The sequence below is a fragment of the Phocoena sinus genome, chromosome X, assembly GCF_008692025.1.
Source record: "Phocoena sinus isolate mPhoSin1 chromosome X, mPhoSin1.pri, whole genome shotgun sequence".
NCBI lineage: Eukaryota > Metazoa > Chordata > Mammalia > Artiodactyla > Phocoenidae > Phocoena > Phocoena sinus.
Window position 1 is genome coordinate 39,119,725 of NC_045784.1, and position 24,619 is coordinate 39,144,343.

The window sequence follows — 24,619 nt, forward strand, 5'->3', positions numbered from 1 at the left end:
GAATGTAAAAAAGAATATATATATATATATATGTATAACTGAATCGCTTTGCTGTACGTCTGAAACTAACACAACACTGTAAATCAACTATATTTAAAGAAAAAAAATTTTAAAACCCTCCCCACTCTTTTCATACACTCAAAACTGGTGAGGGGTTTCATCAGACAAGAAACTGGTTTTTAGGTCTTTCATTTAAAGTTTCCCATTTTTGTCTATCTCAGGATTTACCTTGGTAACTAATATCGAATGTAACTTGGCACCTCAAATCACGTAATTTAACAAGATGGCGCAATTGTAGTATCATAGGGTAAGTGCAGGACAAGAGGTCCAGGCGTGTAACACTGGGAGAACGCTGAGCATTCTCCACTGGCCCAGCTGGAGGATGAGTGGTCCAGGAGATTCCTGCAGAAGCTAATTCCTTATTTGACTCTTTCTTAATGTATGTGCTGGAGTTAGTAGTATGACGACTCTCAGGGTGGGCGGGAGTGCTTCCGAGGGGAGCATGCCCAAGAAGACGCTCCTAGGCCAAATACATTATATTTCTAACAGATCCCCAAACCAAAACGGTTACAGAAGTCTTAGTGGGTTCTTTAATCTCCTCATTTAGTCTCTAAAGTTCCTACAAATTCATGAATCTAAATGTCACTGTAAAAATTGGAAACTATACTATTATTGATTAATCCTGGGAGATTTCTTAAATTTCATTTATGCTAAGAAAAACAACCTTCATTTTCTAAAGCAGCATGTGAGAATAGTCATTTATGGATTTAAAATATATCCTGATAAAGATGTAGCACATATATACAATGGAACGTTACTCAGCCATAAAAAGAAACGAAACAGTTATATATAGTGAGGTGCATGGACCTAGAGACTGTCATACAGAGTGAAGTAAGTCAGAAAGAGAAAGACAAATACCGTATGCTAACACATATATATGGAATCTAAAAAAAACAAAGGTCATGAAGAACCTAGGGGCAGGACAGGAATAAAGACGCAGACATAGAGAATGGACTTGAGGACACGGGGAGGGGGAAGGGTAAGCTGGGACAAAGTGAGAGAGTGGCATGGACATATATACACTACCAAATGTAAAATAGATAGCTAGTGGGAAGCAGCCGCATAGCACAGGGAGATCAGCTCGGTGCTTTGTGTCCACCTAGAGGGGTGGGATAGGGAGGGTGGGAGAGAGGGAGACGCAAGAGGGAAGAGATACGGGGATATATGTATACATATGGCTGATTCACTTTGTTATACAGCAGAAACTAACACAACAATGTAAAGCAATTATACTCCAATAAAGATGTTAAAATATATATATATATATCCTGATAAAAACTGATCTTGGGAGTTAAGAGGTATGAATACTTTGAAATGATGATCTCATTTAAAAAGTAGTTCAAATAGGATTTAATGGACTGTGGAACTATGGTTTTAAATTAATGTGTACCTAGTAAAAAGCTTTGCACTGATAAGGAATATGAAAGGTCAACTGAAATATTATAATTGTCTTAATAGTTAAAGCATCTTACTTATTAATATGTCAATTATTTTGACAGCCTTTTTTCGGGGGCAGAGGGGGTGAAAGCAAGGAGCTGTGTCTTTTAGCATCCTTATGATATCATTATAAATCATTTACCAACTGCTCACATAGACACCACCCATGATGGATCACACAATCTAAATGCACGCATCATCTGAGCTTCAAGGAAATTTTGACTCAATGCTTTTAAGCCTCAATTATATACCTAATACTGGATCTTGATTTGATTTGTCAAAACCCTTGAAAGTCATTACCCAAAAAGAAAAGGCAACAGACATCTGGTCAATCAACTTTATTTTTAATTACCCAAATGTGTATTAACCTTCGTATCCAGATACAAGGGAGGATACAAGAGGAAGAAAAGACAAGACTTCTACCCTCAAAAAACTTAAAATGAGCTGAAGACACACTGCAGAAGACAATAAAACTTAAGGAAATAGTAGCACAAAACAACTTAGTACAGAGTAAACCCACACAAGGGGGACACGATCAGCGACCATGGCAGGGAGTAGAGAGGGTGATCGGGAAATTCATCCTGGGAAACGGGATAAAGCAATGGACCTGTGTTCTAGTCAACAAAATATCAGTGGCTTACTGTGGGCCTTGGGCAATTAAGTCCCACCGCTCCTGACTTCAGTTTGCTCAACTCTAAAATAGCAAGTAAGGACACGGTGGTGTCTAAGTTCTTCCAGCCGTAACAATACAGGATTCTAAGGACAAATGCAGAGATCTTGCAAGATGTGGACCTTACAGGTAAGAGGAAGGACAAGCACAAAGCCACAGAGGTAGGAAAAAGCTAGTTTTTTGTGCCTGGGTAATGTATACTGTAGGATAGCAAGGACCTTTAACAAGCCTGTTTAACTCCTGTAAAGATTCTGAGACCGGTGAACTTGGAAATGGGTGAGACAGAGTGCTAAGCTAGGTACTAGACAATACACAGGAATCAAAATGGAGAAAGAGATATTGTGTTTTCCTGTGGTCGAAGTCTGACTTATCGTCATGCTCTCCACTTCGCTCTACATTCTTTGTGTCTTCATGGAACTTTGTTACAACTCCTTTCCCAAACCCACACACCGAATAGAAGCAGAAGAGGGTGTGGTTACAGATGCCCTCTCTTTAGACCCGCACAAGTAGCCCCCTTTTGTGGGCCAGGTAGCCAAGAGCAGTTGCTGACAAGATGGTGGTCAATCCAATCAGCCTCAGCAGGCCGGGCACGGAGGGCAAATGTCTCTCCAAGAAGGTGGTGGTAATGGGCTTCGCAGGGACATCCTGGGTTCAGAGAATATTTGGTGTCAGTACAGAAAGTCTGTATTTCTTCCGGTTCTCCGAATGTGACTCACACTTGCCAACCTCTAGGCCATGAAACGTCACATTCCCTTTGTTCAGAACATTCATTCCCCGTTCCCCACTGGGCCCTTTACTCAACTAATTCTGACCACTAACTTCAAGTCTCAGTTTATATCTCACTTCCTTCGGGAGCCTTTCCAGTGTCCCCAAACTAAGATGACCCCTTCTTTTTACATTCTCAGCGTGTCATCCCATCTCTGACAGAAGCACTAAGACGGTGACTTTGGAGTGGCCAGGCTACTGTTTTTAACCTTACACTTGACAGACGAATAACTCTGACCTTTTGGACCCTTGTCCTCTATGATGTGTATGCTTCCTTCCAGTCAGGAAAATTTCCTGGGGTTTTATTACAAAATGATAGGTGTATTGAAAATGCATTTTTAACCTAAATCTGCTCCATTTCATTCCACTCCTTTGTCCCCAGACAGGGGATACTGACATATCTTCCTTTCATTTCCTCCCCCCTATCACCAGGTTAGAGATTTATTCAACAGACATTTATTGAGTTCTTAATAAGTCTAGAACTCTCCGAGTAATGTCTCATCCGACCAAAAAATAATTTATTTTTTCCTAATAATCTGCAAGGCATGTGACAGCTGCAATTTTATCAAAGTTCTTCTAAATCCCTCACCTCTGCCCTAACCCGTGGCATCTCTTTAAACATTCATGGGTTGAACCACTTAGGAGAAGGTCTGTGAATATATACAAGTGTGTTCTATTCATATAAGTAATTGTTTTTAGAGGAAAGAGATTTAAATTCATGATATAAAATATAACCTACCACAGACTCTGGTTCGGGCTGCCAGATTTCATCCTCTGGGATCTTTCCCATGGCATGTAGGATCTGAAAAGAAAGCGCATCTTGGTAAATAACAAAAATGACACCATCTTTCTCCTAATCTGCTCTTTAAATAAAGGACTAACGATGTCTTTTGGGATATCCATCAAAAACACCAGGGTAAAAGCCAGTGTAGTCCATTGAACCTTTGAAAAGATCCAAAAGGTCTCCGATCTACAGCATAAGAAGGTCCAACCATTAGACTCACCATCAATTTTAATAGCCGTGAACACGCCTTAATAGGGATGAGATGAGAGGAACTGTCGGAAAATATATAAATGAATTCTGAATCCTAGTGTAAACATGTTTGGTTCTATAATATTAGACCTAGGTTATCTCTCAAGTATAGCCATGGTGATCTTTTGCCCCATGGACTCTTTTTACCTTGGACTCATTGTTACTTTTTGGTTAAGGTGTTCATTTCACCTGTGACTACTGTTAAAAAGGTGTTTCACTGTCCTTCAGATGGGGGTTCACGGGGAATTGGCTTCCAGGATCTCAGACATATTTAACCTGTTTGTCAGGCCCGTGAGTTGCTTCCTTCCCCACAGCCCATGACCCCAGGCCTTACCTCTCGGGCTGCTCTCTCCCCGGCCTCCACAGCCCCCTCCATGTAGCCACTCCAGTGTGCAGCAGTCTCCGTGCCTGCGAAGTAAATCCTGCCCACTGGCTGGCGTAGAACCCTTGAAAGCAAAGCAAAGAGATAAAAGTGGTCAGTCTCAGAAAGCCAGAGGAGAGCCTTCCCACAAAGACCAAGGCTGGTCCGTTTCCTCAGACTCTAAATGTCAGGAAGTCCACTGGCAATTCTGGAATAATGTTCATGAGTTCCTCCAGTTCTTACATGATCTTTGTCACAGACAAAATGAAATAAAAGTCAAAGTTCACTCCTGCACCAAGAGCTTACAGGTAAAGGGACTGACATCAATGGAGGTAAAATAAGTATTTGCTTTACATACGTAAAGTGAGGGACTGTATATGCCCAGTCATGGATAGCCGGTTCACCAACTTTGAGCGAGGGGACACGTGCCCCCAGTTTCCCGCCTGGTCATTCCACCAATGAACTTGGCAAATCACTTCCTCTCACTGAGCTCTGGCTTCCCCATCTCCTAAGGGGCATGATCCAATAATTTTTAAAACCTTTTCTATTAGTAATATTTAACAACTCTGTGAGTATGACTACGGCTCCAAAACCACCATTCCTTGAGCACTTAGCTCTACCAGTGTGAAGAGTTTTACTGCATTAAATTATAACAGTTAACATTTTGGGGGGCGCCAAACACTCTTCTAAGTGCAGTAATCTTTACCACAACCATATGAGGTCAGTACGATTATAATCCCCATTTTGCAGGTGAGAATATGGAGGTACAGAGGCTGTAGTGGACACTGTGGTGCCCTGCCTAGACCTCCCTTCAAAAATGAAGGACCTTGCTGTTCTTCCCTGCTCTTGGCCCATTCCAGGTCCCCCTCCCCAGTCGACCACCAATCTGCTTTCTGTCTCTATAGATTAGTTTGCATTTTCTAGTATTTTATATAAATGGAATCGTATGGTAAAAACAAAAAAAAAACATGAAGGACTTATTCCCAGGTGCTGGAAGTGCTGCAGGAAGATGGCCTTCTGATGTCAGCCCTCTTTGGCAACTGCCTCCACTAAAGAAAATTGCCTGGTTCAAGGTCATGCCTCCTTCCAGCAGCAATTGCATCCAGTGACTGATCATCACAGGGCTATAAAAACCTGACCCCTCGCCCCAACTTGGGACATTTCTGAAGGGCCATCTTAGTCCTAGAGCTCCCTGAAGGATCAGCTGAGGTCTTCACTGGAACTTCACTGGGAGAAACCCAACTTCTCTCTCTGCCCGCTCCTGCTTCCTTCCTCTCCCTCCCACAGATGTTGATGCCTAGGCTCTCCCTAGTACATATCCTATATGCTCATCTTTGCTTCAGAGTCTGCTTTGCTGGGGAATCTAACCAGCAACAAAGACAAAGTAATTTACACTAGGTCATAGCCAGTAAGTAGCAGAACCGGTATTTGAATCCAGGTCATCTGACTCCAGAGCCCACAGTCTTAACCGCTTGGTTATACATCCTCCCTCTATTGAATTATTTTTTTTAATCTTTTTAAAGAACTCCATGGCATAGCTACAATTATCCCATTTTACACATGAGGAAACTGAGGCTTAGAGAAATGTGTGCTGACTTGCCAAGACCCACTTGCTAGAAAATTGCAGAGCTAGGATTTGAACTAGGTCGACCAGATGTCAAAGTCTCTGTCTTTATGTTATACACTTTTCCTGGTGTATCATCATCATCACTAGTTAACAAAGAGTGCCCATATGCTACACGAAAGGACAGAGTGTCACAGCACTTAGTTTCTACAAGGGGCAGTTTGTTGTTACCCTGACAAAAATACCATCAGGGAAGCGCCATCAACATGTCATTATTCATCCTATTCCAGGTTTCCATTATATTACAGATAATGGATGTGGATGTCCAGAGCTAACATCCAGGCTCTGTCTTAGTCAACACTGTATACCACTGGGCCTTTTACAGAAAACCAAATGAGTTGGCTTGAATTGGTGGGTTTTCCTTCACCTACCCTTATTGTTGCCATCAAGCAAAAAGAGGGGAGGAGAATAGAAGATACTATAGAATACTAGAATGCCGATAATAATACATAGCATAATCTGGAATTATTCATAGCCAGCACGGGCTGGAGAGCCTAAGCGTATTCAGGAAGGGTTCTCAGCAAGAGAAGGTAATTTTGCTTTTTCCATGTTCATTAAACAGTGCTGCTTTCACCACATGAATCACTGTTTTCAAACAGATGGAACCCAAATTGGAAACCTCTGGGAGGCCTGGCCAAATCCTAGAATTAAATATTAGAAGAGAGAATAAAGGCTTAGAGAATTAATCATGCTGACTACTGGAGTGTAAACATGTAGAAACCAAGAATTTATTTCAAACAGGCAAAGATATCTTCCCTCCACTTGTCACGTGGAAATCTTCTTCCTTTGGGGAAAAAGAAAGCCCCAAAACTGGGGAAGAAAAATCTCTGCCGTTTCTCGTGCAGGTGAGGGAAGAGACACTATAGGATATTTCCACGTACACTTCCTTATGTGTTTTACCACTACTTGATCACTAAAGTGTTGGGGTGGCCAAAAAGTTCATTCGGGTTTTCATAACATCTTACAGAAAAACCCAACCCCATATTTCAGTCTAAGAAATAAACACACATTTCTTAAAGTAAAAAACCTTAAGAAATGTGAGTTGATTTTTTTTACTAGAGTTGTACTGTCAATACTGTCCTCTGTCTTCCATTTGGAAGCAGAACATTTACTGTGTAATTTCTAGGCCATGAAGATAAAATTCCTTGCAGTATCCCAAATGTCATGGACCCGAAAGGTCAAGGGAATCCCTGCGGGCCAGTTGTCCTTGCTTGGATTGAGAGGTATGTCACTAAGATATGCTCTGCTTCAGTTTCCATCCTACAGATTGAAGCTAGTCACATGAAGCCTGAAACACGGCCCTGAGAAGGCATAAAGATGAAGGAGGGTGCTGCCATGTCACCACAAATGCCTGATATGATGGGGTTTATCTTGCTTCTTTCATGTGGTCAGTGTCAGGCTAGTGCAGGTGAGTGTCCTTCCCCCCCCGCCCCGCCCCCCACTGACCCCATCACTCCAAAGGCATTTTCCTGACACTCCTTATGGGATTGAGCATGAAACTAGCTACCCCGTGGTCAGAAATCTAATCGCATCACAAAACTGATGGTCTTTCTCTGTTGAGAGGTTAAGTTTTGTATTCCTAAATGTGTTTTATGAAGCAAAGGATCCTATCTGCCTTTCTTACTCTCTATTCTATCCTCAAAATCACCCATAGGGCCCAGCTGTGTAACTTCTCCCCAGACATTCCATGAACTTGTTAGATTCCTATAGGAAGCGTTTGCTCCAATGGTTCCGTCTGCCTAGAATACATTCCCCAATAGCCTTTTCTCTGCCTTCTACAATTCTCAGGTGGTATGTGTATTACGAAGCCTTCTCAGCTTTCTCTGGGTAAGGCTAGCCCATCCCTCCCTGGGCCCCCATGGCATTTTTGTGCCCCTCTATTCTTAGAGTACTTACCATAGTATGTTTGAGTCAATGTTTGATATTCTCTCCTCTCCCCATCCCTACCCTAGCTCCTAACACCGTCAGCTCCTTTACAGCAGGGAGGGCTTATCTTGGTACAGGCAAACTTTGTTTTGTCGTGCTTTGCTTTATTGCGCTTCGCAAATATTGCATTTATTTTTTCATGAATCGAAGGTTTGTGGCAACCCGGCATTGTCAGACGATGCTTACTTAGCATTTCTTAGCAGCAAAGTATTTTTTAATTAAGATATGTACATTTTTTAGACATAACGCTCTTGCACATTCAACAGACTACAGTATAATGTAAACATAACTTTTGTACGCGCTGGGCAACCAAAAACAAAATAATTTTGTGTGACTCGCTTTATTGCAGTAGTCTGGAACCGAACTCACAATATCTTCGAGGTCTGCCTATATATTGAAGTTTTCGGCAGAGCGCTTGGCCAATAGTTGGCACTTAGCCGATAAGTGCGGAATGAAACAATTACTACTGACATATTCTACAATCAGCATATCCAAAAATTAACTTAATGACCAGTAGCTAATCAGGTGGCACCCTCTGAATGATCTCATAGATGATATCTTGCCATCTTCAGGAAGATGAGGAAAGTGCTCACCAAAGCCATTATGTATCCTCTCACAAGCAGGTTTTTTTTTTTTTTTACGGTACGCGGGCCTCTCACTGTTGCGGCCTCTCCCGTTGCAGAGCACAGGCTCCGGATGCGCAGGCCCAGCGGCCATGGCTCACGGGCCCAGCTGCTCCGCGGCACGTGGGATCCTCCCGGACCGGGGCACGAACCCGTGCCCCCTGCATCGGCAGGCGGACTCTCAACCGCTGCGCCACCAGGGAAGCCCACAAGCAGGTTTTAATCCTTCTTTGACTGGTTTTCACGAACAGATTGATTAGCCATTTACATTTACTAATACCCTTTTTTTGTCGCATACTCAGCCTTTTACTCGTCACTCTACATTTCCCATTTTGTTTAGATTGAGCTCTTGGCATTAAATGATTGCTTCCTTTAGTATTACTTCGATGGTCATAATAATTACTACTATATTACTAATTCATACCTGGTTGTTGTCATCAAATACAATGAACTAAACACCAATGAGTCACACTTGGCTGCATAACACTGTAAATGCTAAAAGCCATTGAATTATACATTTCGAATGGGTGAATTGTATGGTATGTGAATTATATCTCAATGAAGATGTGAAAAATAACTTACGCTCCTGTTAACATACTGATTCTTGTCTACTGTATGCCATCTTGCGCTTCCTCATACACCTGCTAAGCAAAGTGAGGTCCAGAGAGGAGAAGTGACCCGTCCAGGATGACAAAGTTGGTTATTGGTAGGATCAGGGGGTGGAACCCGAGTCCCTTTACCCCCAGTCTAGAACACAATTTGCTTTTATAATGCTGTACCCATGTTGGCACTCATACAGTGCCCATTGAGGAAGTTCCACTGAGCCCTAAACTCAGTATAAAGACACTTCTTCTGACAATATAAGTGAACCCTCTATCTGAATTCCTATTCTTACGCTGCCACCTTCTTTGGTTCTATTGATTGGGATTGCTCCTTCAGAAGGATTAAGAGCCAAGGGCCCCATCATGATGCAGAATTATAATGACTTCATTAGTGAGATTCACGAGATCCAAAGGAAATTGGGGATTTGGGGATTTTTTTTCCCAGCATTTACAAGGAACAGTGGAGAAGAGCTCCACGGACCTTCTTAGAGTTATGGACTCAGATTCAGGGAGTTTCAGTTAGAACTGAGCCCACTTTTACTCTACCTTCCGTACTGAGTCAGGATCCCTGGGGGGAAGTAGGTCGTGTAGCAGCCCCCGGAGTACTGCTCCTCACACCAGTTCTTCTCTTCATAGTGCACCGGCTGCAAGGCAGAGTGACAGAAACTCAAAGGAGACTCAAAGGAAGCAATCTAGTCTCGAATAAATCAAACACGGTCCAGTAGGCTTCCCATTGGACAACCAGTATCTGTCTGAAATAGAGCCTTATTATCCCGATATTTTTAGAGATAGGACTTTGGGCAGGTAAATGTCCTTGGTAATAGACTTCTAAGAAATTCTGACTTAGAAAGTTTTCTCACTTGGTTCATTCATGTCCCGGGTACTGTTCATAAGCTGCAATTGTCTAGCTCTATGTTTAAATTGGCCTTACGTATTAAGAAGTTTTTGGTGCCTAATGGTTTCAAGACAAGTTTAAAAAGGGATTTATGCTTACTGGAGTAAGGAGGATGAAAAAAGTAGAAAAGCATGCCTGTTAAGGAAAAAGAATGACCAGATTCATGTTTTTCATGCAAGTCAACTTCGTTAAGAGAAGCTAGAACACACAGATTAATGTTTTCATGGGATGTAGGCACTTCTGTTGATGGCGATGCAGGCAGCTATCGGTCTGAAAAATATGTTTTTTGCCATGAACAGGCAAAACATTAGCTGAGATTTTGCAAAGTTCAAGCTCTTTATTACAATAACTAAACATAAGTGTTATCATTAGGTATTATTATTATTATTATTATTTTTGCAGTATGCGGGCCCCTCACTGTCGTGGCCTCTCCCGTTGCGGAGCACAGGCTCCAGATGCGCAGTCTCAGCGGCCATGGCTCACGGGCCCAGCCGCTCCGCGGCATGTGGGATCCTCCCAGACCGGGGCACGAACCCGCGTCCCCTGGATCGGCAGGCGGACTCTCAACCACTGCGCCACCAGGGAGGCCCAGGTATTACTTTGAAAAGATAAAATCAACACGGCAAGTCTTAAGAGAAAAACGTGAGCATAAAAATAGATTTGGAAAAGATGTTTTGTTTTAAAAATTTGCAGTCACACACGGGACTTCGGATAGTCACTTGTAACGAATCCTATTTACAAAGCAGGAGGCCCTGTCTGAGGGGTGTAAGTTGCTCTGATGCCTCAGGCCCGGCCCTCTTCCACCTCATGAGCATCCTTCTCTGGCTGTCTCCAGCCAGCCGATCAGAAGAAAGGTTGGACTTCATCTTTCACCTTTCCTTGCTCCCAGGACAGACGCCAAAGCAAGTGCCCATCTCTGTGCCAAGAGCAAACAACAGCATGACCAACTTGTTTTTTTTGTTTTTTTTTTTTGGCCACGCCTTGTGGCTTGTGGGATCTTAGTTCCCCTACCAGGGATCGAACCCAGCCCCTCAGCAGTGAGAGCTCGGAGTCCTAACCACTGGACAGCCAGGAATTCCCAGGACCACCTCATTTTTATCACCAGCAATTAATCATCCACATTCTTCTTAGGAAAAGAGACTTTCCCATATTCAAAATGATCAACTTTTTGGGAAATTGAGCACAACTTCTTTCCCCTCCCACTGGGGTTTTCCCTGAACAACCATCTCACAGGTTGTCGTAGAATCCTCAGTTCTGCACTGCCTCAGCCTGAGGGTGTCTCAGAACATAACTTCAAAAAAGCTTGAGTATCTACCAGGGAGAAATATCTTGAACCGAATATTTAAACAGAAAGACCAGTCAATTTTAGCAGCTGCGGTAGGATAAATTTTTAATGTGTATATACTTTGGGTCTTGCCGCTTCACCCATATTACACTTGCGCCCAGAGGCTATGCTTATATTTAAACTTGTTAAATGGTATATGAAAGCAAAAAATGAAACAGAACACATTCTTCATTATTATTATGTTTCTCTCCAAACCAGTCAATTCATCATTCTTGTTCATTTACTGAGGAGGAATCCCCCAAACCTTCAAGAGCGTGTGTTTCACCTATAACGAGTAACTCTTGCTTTAAAAGGATGAACAAAAATGACAAATTCAAAAGCCACAACAGCTTGACTAGGAGGAAGAAAGCCACTGCAAAGCTGAGCAAAGGAAGTGTCTGAGGGATAAGATGAAGCCTTGTAGCTGTTCAACTAGGTCATGGCGTGCACTGCAGAGATTTGGATTTAAGAGGCTTAACAAGTTAAACATTCTTAGCCCCTTTATTAGATTTTCTCATGCTTTAACTGCTCATTTGTACATCCTTTTCCATTGTCTTCAAGTGCTGCACGGATAACTGGATTTAATAATAGCTTTCAAAAGGTGACGTAATCCGTGTCAAAACATTAAAAACCCAGCAGTTTTGAATGGAACGAGAATGTCGGTTCATTGTTTTAAATATTGATGAAGGAGGTCGTTATGGCTAATGGTTATGGGCCCTTTGGGCCCTTTGACTATCACCAAATGCCCCTACCGCACTGCCTCCCTACCCATCCCATCCCACCTTTAACCACCCAGTGGGGAGGGGAACTACTTTGAATTTGAAGATCACAGCTTCCTCAGGCTACCTGCCAAGATGTCTAGGAAACTCAGCTGACAGGGCTCACCTTGAGCCAATCAGCATGTCTTCCCTGCTACAGGAAGAGCTCTGAACTCAGGGACAAGGGTAGCACCACCTAAAACACATCAGTGTTGCAAGGTGCCTAAGCTGCCACTAGCACAGCCAGGGCCCATACCCTCTGGGACAACTCATAAGTTTACCAACTCTGGTGCAGACTCCTCCGAGAATAGATCAGGGAAAACATGAGCTCTAGAGCCCTTCTTGCACAAGCCCATCCCTGCTAGCCCCCTGACAACAAAGCAAGATCTCTCTCCCTTAGGGAAGGGTTGGGAAGCCTTACGTGCAAAGCTTCTTGTGAGCCCAGAACTTTTGCGTAGAGGTCACAAAGTTTCTTCAACCTATGGGAAGAGAGGGGGAAAAATAAGTGAAAATGAGAGAGGAAGAAAAAGTCAAATCTGTACCTATGATTCCCATCATTCAAAAAGATTCTGAGCTATTGCTTCCACTTGACATTTCATTGTAATTTTTCAAAACAAGGCACCTTGTTCTAGTTCCAATATCTTAAATCTGTGAGGTCACAAATAGTTTTAAAGAAAAGAAAGTGATGCACTGCCTGCGTCACTGGGGGCACACAGCAATTTGTTCATTCATTCAAGAAAACGTTGTGTACCTGCTGTCAATTTCCTAAGCACTGGAGATTCTGGGAGGACTGAGACATGATTCTTGCTCACCTACCTTTCTCTCCCCATCCCACTAAGAGGAAATGGGCAAAGTGGAGCAGGAAAAGCTTCGAATTCTGCTTCTGCCTCTTCCATGCTATGAGGTCTTGAGCAGGTTACTTAAACTCTCTGACCTTTAGTTTTATCAACAAACTCACCTGATTTTTTTCACTAATGATGGTAAAACAATGTGGTCTCAGGACCAGCAACAGCGGCTGCATCACCCGGGAACTTGTTAGAAATGCAGATTCTCAGACCTCATCCCAGACCTTCTAACTGAGAAACAGCAGTGGCAGCAACTGTGTTTTCATAAACCTTCCAGGTGATTATGTTTGAGAACCACTGATATAGAGCATATGAAGTTCCCAGCTCAATAACTGGTACATACGTAATAAATGCTCAATAAATGGTAGCTCTTAAGAAATTTAGTCTTACGGGGGAATTGGATGTAAGCCAAAAGTTATAATTAGTCAGTTAAGGTATGAGATTAGACTTATTTCCATTCTGATTTTTATAGAATAGTATTGTTAAAGGGGATCTTACAGGTGATTTAGAGTTAGGCCAATGATTTCAAAAGTATTATTATTATTTTATTTTTTTAAGTCCATTTTAAAAAAATTATTTATTTACTTTTGGCTGCATTGGGTCTTTGTTGCTGTGCGCGGGCTTTCTCTAGTTGCGTCGAGCGGGGGCTACACTTTGTTGCTGTGCGCAGGCTTCTCATTGAGGTGGCTTCTCTTGTTGCGGAGCACAAGCTCTAGGCGCGCGGGCTTCAGTAGTTGCGGCGCGCGGGCTTCGGTAGTTGTGGCTCACGGGCCCAGCCACTCCGCGGCATGTGGGATCTTCCCGGACCGGGGCATGAACCCGCGTCCCCTGCATCGGCAGGCGGACTCTCAACCACTGCGCCACCAGGGAAGCCCAGGACATTTTTTTTAGTGAGTGGGTCAGTCAGACTTCCATAGCCCTGGCCAAGCACAGCGATGGCAATAGTCATAAAGCAGCACGCTAATGGTGCGGGGGGAGGGTGCAGGGTTGTGAGGGTTAGGAATGTGCCATAACGTAATTCAGGGGCTCTTAGTTGGTAAATATGTTATCAGTGGTGGTGTGGGAATAAATAATTGGTAGTGGTGAATACTAATTGCTGAGAGAAATTGCCACCTCCAGAGAAACTAGTCCTTCTGTACTTATGATCTGTAATAGTTATGCATCCTTCATGCAGGATGTACTGCAGACTGCCCTGCAATGAGGTCATTTGTCTACCTGGTTATCTCCTCCCCAAATAAAATTTCAGCTCCTGGGCTATATCCATTTTTGTATCCTCCATAGCTCCTTGCATGGTATCTTATGTACGATGAACTCAATAAATATTATTTTGAATGCTTGGTTCTTCAGTTATCAGCGTTGTGCCTTTATACAAGACCCTTATAATGAACATAACAGACATGTTGTGCTGGGAATACACATAGTATTAAGCAGTCTTTAAGTTTAAAAGTTAAGCAAAGTTGAAAGTGGGTAGAAAGAAGAAAAGAAGTAGCACAGAAAGGGAGATGGAGTACAGAGGTGGGCAGGAAGGGATAGAGGGGCAGAGGAAATAAGGGGGGAGTGAGGGAGGGAGAGAGAGGGAGGGAAGAGAGAAGAGGTACTTTTTTCCCCTACCTTTCCTCTTTGGTAAGACGGGTCAGTTTTCTGGCTTTGTGGGCAAGAATAAATCTAAAACGTACAAACAAGAAAAAGGAGGGGAAATCAATGGCTGCTTTCATCCTGGCCTCATTTCTATAGCTACACATGTGCCTAGTGTACAAGTTAAAAGTGAACCGGAAGAAACAAATCATACACTATCTAATTTTATGTTCCATGTTTTACTATTTCCTGGTTACATTCTTGACACTAAAAGGCACCTTCTAGTTTTAGGGATTCAAGGGACTCAAAACAGATGACTGGCCACAATTTTTGCCTGGGATAATACCATGACTGACCCATCTCCCACTGCATGGCTGGTGCTCAACAGGAATATGCCCTGGGCCTCAAATATCTATCTTAGATGTGTCTGAGACTTTCCATTTTCATCCAGCCCTTCCTCTTTGGTTCTATCTTCAAGGTGGTATCTCCCTAGTGCCCAGCCTTTTAGAATCCGCCTCCATTTCTAGCCCTACGATTGCCTTCAACTTACCAGCTAGCTTTGATCTCCCTGTTTTGACCCTTGGCTCTCTGAAATAAACTCATACGGATCCTGAAACCCATCTCAATTTTGGCTTCTCCAGGTAACCACCGCCCATGACATCCCCATCTGTGCTGCTTTTCCCTGCCAAGCTGAGAACTGGGCTGGTCTTCATTCCTCTCTAGTGGGACCTGGAAAATCTCAGCATCCCATGTAAATACCAGAGATGCCTCCACAGCCTCCACAAGAGCCCTCTTAGTGAAACACCCTAAGTCAAATCTTCGTATCATGCTTTCACAAAAGACAGCTTACCAGAATATATCAACCCCTAGTATCAAACATGAAGCAGAAAACTAGTTTAACAAATTTTCAAATGTTATTGGTATTCTAATTCCTTTCTAAATATTAATCTGTTTGAAGACATTATTTTTTAAAAAGCAATAAGATTTTTCCAACTGCTGAATTTGGAGAAGAGTGACGTTGGGTAAAAAATTATTGAACAAAGTGTGGGGCACATTTATTAACAGTATAGGAATACGTTGTCAACATGGAAGATTATCACACCACCATAAGCATGCCTTACCCTATTATGGCGGCATAGCTGCCATCGGGTTTGGTATCATCCAACGTGTAGGCAACTGGAGCTTCCTCTCCTTCAATAATCATGCTTCCACAGTAATCTTGGAGAAGAGCAAAATGGAAAAAGGCATTCATCACCCTATCAAGCTACCCTTAGCAGTTACGATGAAGCACACATTTTTCAACCTGAGAAGCCCAAAGGCTGAAAATAAGATATTATACCCTAAATATACAAAGTCCAACCAAGCTGATGTCAAAAGGAAGGCTAAGGAGCCAACATTTGGTGAAAAACTCAAACGGTAAGCCCCTCTCTGCAAAGAAGCAACGTGATATTATGAATTAATCCAGGCCAACATTTAATGACATCTTGTTTTCCTTGCTGTTAATACGTGTGCCCCTCTTTCCTCTTTCACAGGAAATCAGATAAAACCAAAGATGTGTTAAAGAAATGCTAGTCTATTACTGTAAAGTAGAAGGGACTGAGCATTCACCTTTTATGAGGAGCCACTTATTCGATGCTAACTAGTTCTTGATTATCTAGAGACAGGGCAGAGAGGACCCAGATGACTAAAATGCAGAGTCCCTCCACTTTTCCACCCTCCTCCTTAAAAGGGAGGGGATATATGTATACACATAGCTGATTCACTTTGTTGTACAGCAGAAACTAACACACCATTGTAAAGCAACTATACTCCAATAAACATAAATAAATAAAAAAGATATCTTTGCTGGATATAGAAAAAATAATAAGAAAATAAAATGCACAGAGTCCCAAACCCTCATTTCAAACAGGACCTCCAGAACAACTTGGAAAACAATTTCAGCTCATTCTGTACAAAAGTGCTTCTCTCATTCCCCTCCTGAACAAAATATGTGTAATTTCAACAAAAGAATACAACAGAGCAATGGCGAAAATGTCAGGGCAGAATTTGAAATGTTATAATAAGATCCGGCTACAGTGTACCACTCCTCCTGCTTCATCATTTACTTGCAAATTGAGGTTGTTCGAACAAAACTATGGTGGAAGACCTGGGAACTAATGTTGTATAGAAAATCCAATGAGTGGGTTTCAAAATGAGGAAGAAAGAACAGAGAAATAACTTGGAGGGTATGCACTGTCCCGACCTGTGTGGGAGCAGACACACCTGTAGGCCTTTTTACCTGCACTTGCTTCTCTCTCTCTCCCCCCACGACTCTCCCCACTTTGCATCTATAGTCCTAGTCAGTCACTGGATTGAGGGGTACTTGCATGCCCCTCAGGTGTACTGGGGCTAAAAAAACATTGAGAAAAACTGAAATAGGGGAAGGAGAAATGTTTAAAGTTTGTTGAAGAATTTAAGAAGATTTAAGAATACAACAAAAAAAAATGTCATGAAGCACCTAGGGGTAAGACAGGAATAAAGACGCAGACCTACTGGAGAACGGACTTGAGGACATGGGGAGGGGGAAGGGTGAGCTGTGACAGGGCGAGAGAGAGTCAAGGACATATACACACTAACAAACGTAGTAAAGTAGATAGCTAGTGGGCAGCAGCCGCATGGCACAGGGATATTGGCTCGGTGCTTTGTGGCAGCCTGGAGGGGTGGGATAGGGAGGGTGGGAGGGAGGGAGACGCAAGAGGGAAGACATATGGGAACATATGTATATGTATAACTGATTCACTTTGTTATGGGGCAGAAACTAACACACCATTGTAAAGCAATTATACCCCAATAAAGATGTTTAAAAAAAATCATTATGCTGTATACCTTAAACCTATACAGTGCTGGCTGTCAATTATATCTCAATAAAACTGGAAGAAAAAAATTCTTAATACAAAATAAAACTAGGACTCAATCCTGCTATTGCAAAAAAAAAAAAAGAATACAACAGAAATAGTTAAGGAATCACCTTGTTATAAGGAGACAAGAAAGAGGACAGGATGTGATAAGAGAAAAGAGCAAGGGCACACGGGTCACTTGGGGTTCTGCTGGACTGGACAGAGGGATCATGCAGGTCACCAGGCTGGCTGGGGTGGAGGCCCTGCTTTCTGGGTGGAGGGGCTCCTTGGACACGTCCTTCACAGCACAAAGTTGGTCTCTGCACCATGCATGTGCACTGGGCAGAAGTGAAGGAACAAAGGGCAGAGGGAAGAGTCCTGTTCATGCCAGAACAAACCACGTGGCATCAGCAGCAGTTCTATCATTTGTAGGTAGAAAGCTCAGGAGCTCTGCCCATGCACATGGGACTTCCAGTTAGCCTGGTTCAGCCTCACTCTTAAAAAGGAAGGGCCATTCAAGGACATCTAGACATTGAACCAAATTCTTTAACAAAAGAAGTAAAGACAAAAGCAGAAACAAACTAACAAACAAAAAGGAACTCTCAGGAAGAAAAGACAAAGAGTAGAAGAAATTTCCCCCAAAGTGGCAAGTAACATTCTCAAGGAGAAAAAAGAAGATATTGTACCTATGGGAGGTAACAAAGAGGACTATTCAGAATAAAATAATTCAGGAGAAGCTTTTTGAGTGTGAAGTGTGGAAGGAGGAGTTCTGAAAAGACAATCACATTCATCTGGAAGAATAACTGACATTTACCAAGGACAAAATTACAGGAAAAATAATGAAGAGAGAATATTCTACCAGATGTCAAACATATTATAAAGCTACGGGGATTAAAATAGTACGGTGCTGCCAAAGGATTAGAGAATATAAATCTGTGTTCTCCAAAGTGGGGTGTGCACACCTAGATTGCACATCTGGATAGTGGAGAAAGATATTAGAGATTCTTATTTTTCAATTCCAGCTTTTCAAAAATGACTACTCTTGTATATTTCATAAGAAAAACAATACACTTTTTTTCCAGTGGTCCATGTACATAATTTAGGAATAAATATATTCAGTGGTAGTTGATGTTTAATTTTTTATATATAGGGCTATACAAAATATTTGGAGCCCAGTGACAAAAATCAGTGGAAAAGAATTGTTGGTCCAGAAAAGCCGAATGTAGATATATTTCATAGGAGAATGAAACCATCATAAAAAATTTTTTAAAAACTGGTACACTGGGAGAAAATATTTGCAACACATACAGAAAAAAATTAATAAGCACAGGATAAATAGATAATTTACAAAATGATTTCACACAGCCCTGAAGCCTTATTCATGATGAAACTTACAAATTATAGGTAAATGGGACATTTTCCCCTACTGATCGGCAGAAAGTTAAAAATATTAATTAGCTGGTCTACCCAAGTCAATTGACTTTGTAATTGCACTTTTACAAATTTATCAAAAGGAAATGCTCTTATTCAAATCTTCAGAGCAATATGAAGGAAGCTGTTTATTGTAGCATAGTGTATAATAGCAAAAACTTGGAAACAATCGAAATGCCTATCATCAGCATACCTATCGGGTACATTTTGATAGAGCCATACAGTGAAATACTGTTTATTCAGTTGTTGAAATGAGGTAGATTTAAATGCACTGATGTGGAGAAATGTCTGTGGCATACCATTAAGAGGAAAGAGCAAATTTCAGTACAATGTGTATTATGATTTTTTAAAAAAATGGTTTGGGGAAAGTATATAACATTTATTTAAAATTATATTTGCATATAAATGTTATGCATATTCTTTAATATACATTTAAAGTATATATACATTTCAATATATATGTACAATATATTGAAAATATTACCTGTGCCTACAATAAATCTCTAAGGATAAACAACTTACATTTTTAACAGTGGTTCCCCAAGGGGGGAGGGGCAATTGGAGAGGGACATTTTTCATACACTTTTTTTTTTTGAAAGTTTTATAGTGAATAAGTTCACTTCTGTAATTTTTTTTAAAAGCAGGTACTGCTTCTGTTATTTTAAACTTCAGCTGAAATCATTTAGATTTAAGGGAAAATAGAAATGGTGTAGATGAGCAAAAGCGAGGGATACTGAAAGATATAAGGCTTTTGGCAAGAGCCTGCTCTCTCCAGGTAAGTGGGGATGGGAGGCAAAGCTAAGGTGGCTGTGATGCACCCCCTGCCCCTGCAGGGACCCCGGGAGGGCAGGGTGTTGATGGTGAGGGTGGATAAGCTTAGGATGATTTGGTGGGAGACCAGCAAAGAAGAGGGGGCCCCTCCTTGTAAACTCACAAAGATATTACACACTTAAGAAACTGGAAAGCATTTCCTGGGACAATCATTCTACAAGCCAGCAAGAACTGGCTAGGGCTACCTGTATCAAAAGGCAAAAAGTTACCTTCTCTTTAATAGTCCAAACCACGCTGCACTTATAAAACAAACAAACAGTAATCTTGATTGATTGATTGCTGAGTGCCTCATATGTGCCAGTCACTGTGCTAGGCTGTTTGGGGCTGCAAAAATCACCCCCTTTGAATCTGGTTAACTCATATTCCCTGTGCTTTTGTGTTACTCATTAACCACAGTGCCTTTAGGGATGGCGTTGAAAGTCTGACGCAAAGCAAATACCTTCTTACAAGAGTTAACTTCCTCAGATTTCATTCCCTTACAGAATCCTTCAAAATATTGTTATTGAATTGCTTATCGATGTAACAGGAATGATACTGGATGTGAGTCTTGGAGCCCTCCCCTGTGTTTCTATAATAGCCTAGGTAACACCAACAGTGTACTCAATACATTGTAATGCAATTATCAGTTTACAAGACTGGCTTCCTCCCAAGTCTGGATTTTCTGGGCAAGGAAACGTGCCTTTGAATTCCCAATGCCTAGCACAGCACCTGTCATACAATAGATGCTCAGTAGAGGTTGGCTGAGGAAACACATTCAATTTCTCAAAAGAAATTGAAAATGCTTTGAAGAGGCTCTCATGTCTACAATCATTCTTTAAAGTGTAACTCAAGGCTCATTACCAATAAGGACCGAGTCAGACCCAGCCTCTTCTTGAGGATGAAGAACTTGGCTTTTCTCTGTTTTTTTTTAAATTTATTTTATTGAAGTGTAGTTGATTTACAATGTTGGGTTAATTTCTGCCATACAGCACAGTGATTCAGTTATACATATATATCTATTCTTTTTCATATTCTTTCCCATTATGGTTTGTCACAGAATATTGAATATAGTTCCCTGTGCTATACAGTAGGACCTTGTTGTTCACTCATTCTATATATAATAGTTCGCATCTTGGGTTTTCTTTTTGATACTAGTACCTAACAATGAACTTGCCTGGCACACTGCAGACCTAAGAGAAAGGTCTGCAGACATGAATGGAAAGCTAGAGATTCTCTCCATAAATAAAGGCATTCTGAGTCATTAAGAGAAAAAAATCTCCATTCCACGGTCCTAAACCTTATCCACTCGCCAGCAACCAGCTGTCTAAAATGGGTGGCCTGGATCACGAGAGGAAGCAGCTTATCACCAGCAAGCTCTCCATGGTGGGTCACTGCACCGTCCTTTGTGAGAGATAGATTACTCGTTCAACTGATGCACCAATCCAATAACAGTCCTAAACAGAATTTCCTGCAAAGGGGGAGAATCAGGAGGCTGCAATGTGGTGGAAAGGGGTAGATACAGGAAGAACCGCCCTAAGGTAAGAATATGAAACTTTCCCCCTTTGCCTCCAGCACATCCTTCCTCTCCCTTCTGCAATCTAGTTCCTCATTTCAGTTCATCCTTCCCTTTGCCCTCAGTCCCAGGTACTGATGGTTCTTACGTGGACTCCTCTCGGAAGAAAAGGAGCTGTGATGAGAGTCAATGTGATAAGACTCTAGCATTGTGCCGTCCAGTATAGTAGCCATGCGTGGCATTTTTACATTGGAATTTAAAGCTATTAAAATGAAATAGCCATGCGTGGCTTTTTATATCTGACTTTAAAGCAATTGAAATGAAATAAAATTGAAAAATTCAGGTCCTCAATCTCACTAGCTACATTTCAACTGTTTGATACCCACACACGTGGCTAGTGGCTGCTGTCCTGGACAGAGCCGCTCTGGAACATTTCCATCGTTGCAGAATCTAGTATTTTAGTGGGCATCCCTGTAATGTTCTATCCAGTAGAGCCACACACTTATTGAATATATATGAATGCATAAATGAACTTAATTTCGTATAGTAGAATCTTGACACTAGTGAGAAATTGCCTGGAAATTTTCAGAATCCCCACCTTTCTGAACGGCTTTATAAACTCATACTTTAAAAACCTGTATCAGAAAATGTTAATAACCTATTTTCGGAAGATTTTGCGAAAGGATTAGTAAACTTTATACTGAATTATGAAAAGAGTTGATCATATTCTAAGGGAACTTAATTGCATGAGTGTGTGCCAATGTACTTTACTCGATGGAACTGACCATAGAACCTGGATGAATGTTTTACATCCGAATTCTAAGAAAAACAGTTACACGCAAATGTGTGACTTTGCACCAAGTTTCTTGGACCTTTTAAGCAAAGAAAAGTACTCACCCTTATTCCTCCAGAAGGGCTCTTTATAATAAACTATGCACTTGATGACTGAACCCAAAGGCACACGAGTGATCAGCTGGTTTCTCATCATTGGCAGAGGGGGACTGAAATGGATCTTCATGCCCAGAACAGGAGGAATAGCGCTAATTACATACTTAGCCTGGAAGAAAAACGGCGTGGTTAAACATTGCTGGTGGGTTGTTTTTGCTCTTTTTCTAATGTTTCTCCCTCATTTACCCTCGTCCCCCACTCAATCTCTTCTTAAAAGAGAAACTAGAAGAATCAAACTTGTTAGAATCAAAATGAGCTCTTGTTGTTCCCTAGCTCAAAACCTCCAATGACTTCCCGTCACACTTGGAGTCAAAGCTAAGTTCCTTACAGTCACTTTCAAGGTCATACATGAAAGGAACCCCTGTCACATCTCTGATCTCATCTTCTGTTACTCTTCCCCTCAATCCTCTTAATTCCACCATTTTGACTACCTTGCTGTTACTTCAACGTGCCAGGCTTGCTCTTACCTCAGGGCCTTTGCACTGGCTGTTTCAGTCTACCTGGAAAACTATTCCCCAGAGAGCCACCTGGCTCAATCCCTCATCTCCTTGGGTTCTGTGCTCAAACATCACCTTCTGAGTGAGGCCTTCCTTGATGACCTATTTAAAATTGCATGACCAATCGTCCCACCTCACCTTCTGGCACACCCTCTCCCCCTTCCCTGCTTGGATTTTTCCACAGTACTCATTACTATTTGGCATAGTCTATATTTTATATATCTGATTACAACTTTTCTCCTTTACTAGAATGTAAGCCACATGAAGGCAGACAATTTTACCTGTTTTGTTCACTGCTATGTTCCCAACTCCTAGAATAATGCCTGATACATAGGAGGCACTTGATGTTTACCAAATAAATATTTTCTTTGATTTTCTAATTATGTAGGAGCCCAATACAGAGGGTTGATAATATGTGTTTTGTAAATCTCCCCCCTCACCCCCAAATATTATGGTTCTGTTTTCCTTTCTTTCAGATAGAGGTAGCTTTTTTTTTTTTTTGTGGTACGTGGGCCTCTCACTGTTGTGGCCTCTCCCATTGCAGAGCACAGGCTCTGGACGCGCAGGCTCAGCGGCCATGGCTCACGGGCCCAGCCGCTCCGCGGCACGTGGGATCCTCCCGGACCGGGGCACGAACCCGTGTCCCCTGCATCGGCAGGCGGACTCTCAACCACTGCGCCACCAGGGAAGCCCCAGAGGTAGCTTTTTTGCTTTTGGCAAAGGCATTGTCTACAAAGTCTAGAATATTCTTCGCTTTATTTAAGCTCTGGTTATCTATGGGACTCTGGTCTCTTCTCCCTGGTTTAAGGCTCTTGGTTACCTCATACACCTCGTGGTTTAGGGTCTCCACAAGGATATTTTCTCCTGTCTGGTCAATGTGGATCACAGGCCTCTCCAGCTTCACTCGGTCCCCGAGGAGGTCCATTATTCGCTCACTCACTTGACCAGATCCACCCACAAATTTCCTCTCCTGGAAAGAAAAAAGGACCCAAGAGGTGGGTAGGAAATATAGGAATGGATATAAATTGCTAAGTTGCTAGTTTTCCTCACATATCTTTACTGTGTGAGGTATATAATTTCATGCTGCCATTGTGGGTAGTGTCTTTCACCATTGTTTTCTAACCAATGATTGTTGGCTTTCAACAAAATTACACGTTTTCGAGCCTTCCAGGCTATGTTCTGATGGACCCCCAGACTCCAAACTCAGCTGGACATCCTCAGCCTGACTCCCATGTCCCACCTGCCTGGCCGAGACCCCTGCTCTGTGTCCTACCTGCATCCTTTGGTTGAGTTGCTGGGCCACCACTTGCCTGAGCACACCTAGGCCTGTTTCCTGTTTCCTTGTTACTCAGTCTCAGAATCTTGCTGGCCCACCCATCCCCAGGCCAGCCTACTCCCTGTTACAGTCTGTCTGTCTCACCCTGGGTCAGGTACGTGCTGTTTCTGTGGCCACCGAGGCCATTTCACCTCACCGCACCCACCTGCAAAAGTTTCCAAATGTCCTGCGTGATTGCGCCCACAGTTGAGCTGACTGTCTTCTCCTACATTTTCAGTTCAGTTAATTTTTAAAAAGACTATTTCAAATAGGTCTAGAAAGAAGGTCACGGAGAAGGGGAAAGAGAAGGGAGGGGGAGAAGGAGAAGAAAGAGGGTGATGAGATGGAGGAGGGGGCAGGAAGAGGAAGGGAAGGAAAGGAAAATGACTGTCGAGGAGATTAGCTAAGAACTCTAATCCATTTCCTACTGTGCCCAGCATAGCACATTATACAAGGCTGAGGCTCAGGAAATAGGCACTGAATGAATGAATGAATGAATTCCATGCGGTGCGTTTGTTTTAAACTGAAAATACGTTTCTGACGTTTTCTGTTCAACTTTCCAAGAAGTACTCAAGTTATGTTCATCAGCTGGTCTCTTACAAACTTACCAAATAATCATCGGATGTATATCCAAATGGAAAGTTGCAAAAGAACATAAAAAAAGGAGACAAGCCTAATTTTAAAATGACATTGGCCACTGGGTTGTCACACTGGGTACCTAACAACAGACT

The 24,619-nt window shown here is 42.2% G+C and overlaps 1 protein-coding gene across 1 annotated transcript in view; it reads right to left on the minus strand.

The window, feature by feature from the left end:
- Window positions 1-1,820: 1,820 nt before the first annotated feature.
- MAOB (monoamine oxidase B) overlaps window positions 1,821-24,619 on the minus strand; it is a 113,869-nt gene continuing 91,070 nt past the window's right edge. Inside the window, exons 7-15 of the mRNA XM_032620151.1 lie at window positions 23,394-23,543; window positions 22,026-22,185; window positions 15,620-15,716; window positions 14,535-14,588; window positions 12,500-12,557; window positions 9,648-9,745; window positions 4,300-4,411; window positions 3,672-3,734; window positions 1,821-2,812 (exon numbers count right to left, since the gene is read on the minus strand). Of these exons, the coding sequence (XP_032476042.1) occupies window positions 2,660-2,812; window positions 3,672-3,734; window positions 4,300-4,411; window positions 9,648-9,745; window positions 12,500-12,557; window positions 14,535-14,588; window positions 15,620-15,716; window positions 22,026-22,185; window positions 23,394-23,543 (945 nt within the window). The 3' untranslated portion in view covers window positions 1,821-2,659. The remainder of the gene's footprint in view (window positions 2,813-3,671; window positions 3,735-4,299; window positions 4,412-9,647; window positions 9,746-12,499; window positions 12,558-14,534; window positions 14,589-15,619; window positions 15,717-22,025; window positions 22,186-23,393; window positions 23,544-24,619) is intronic.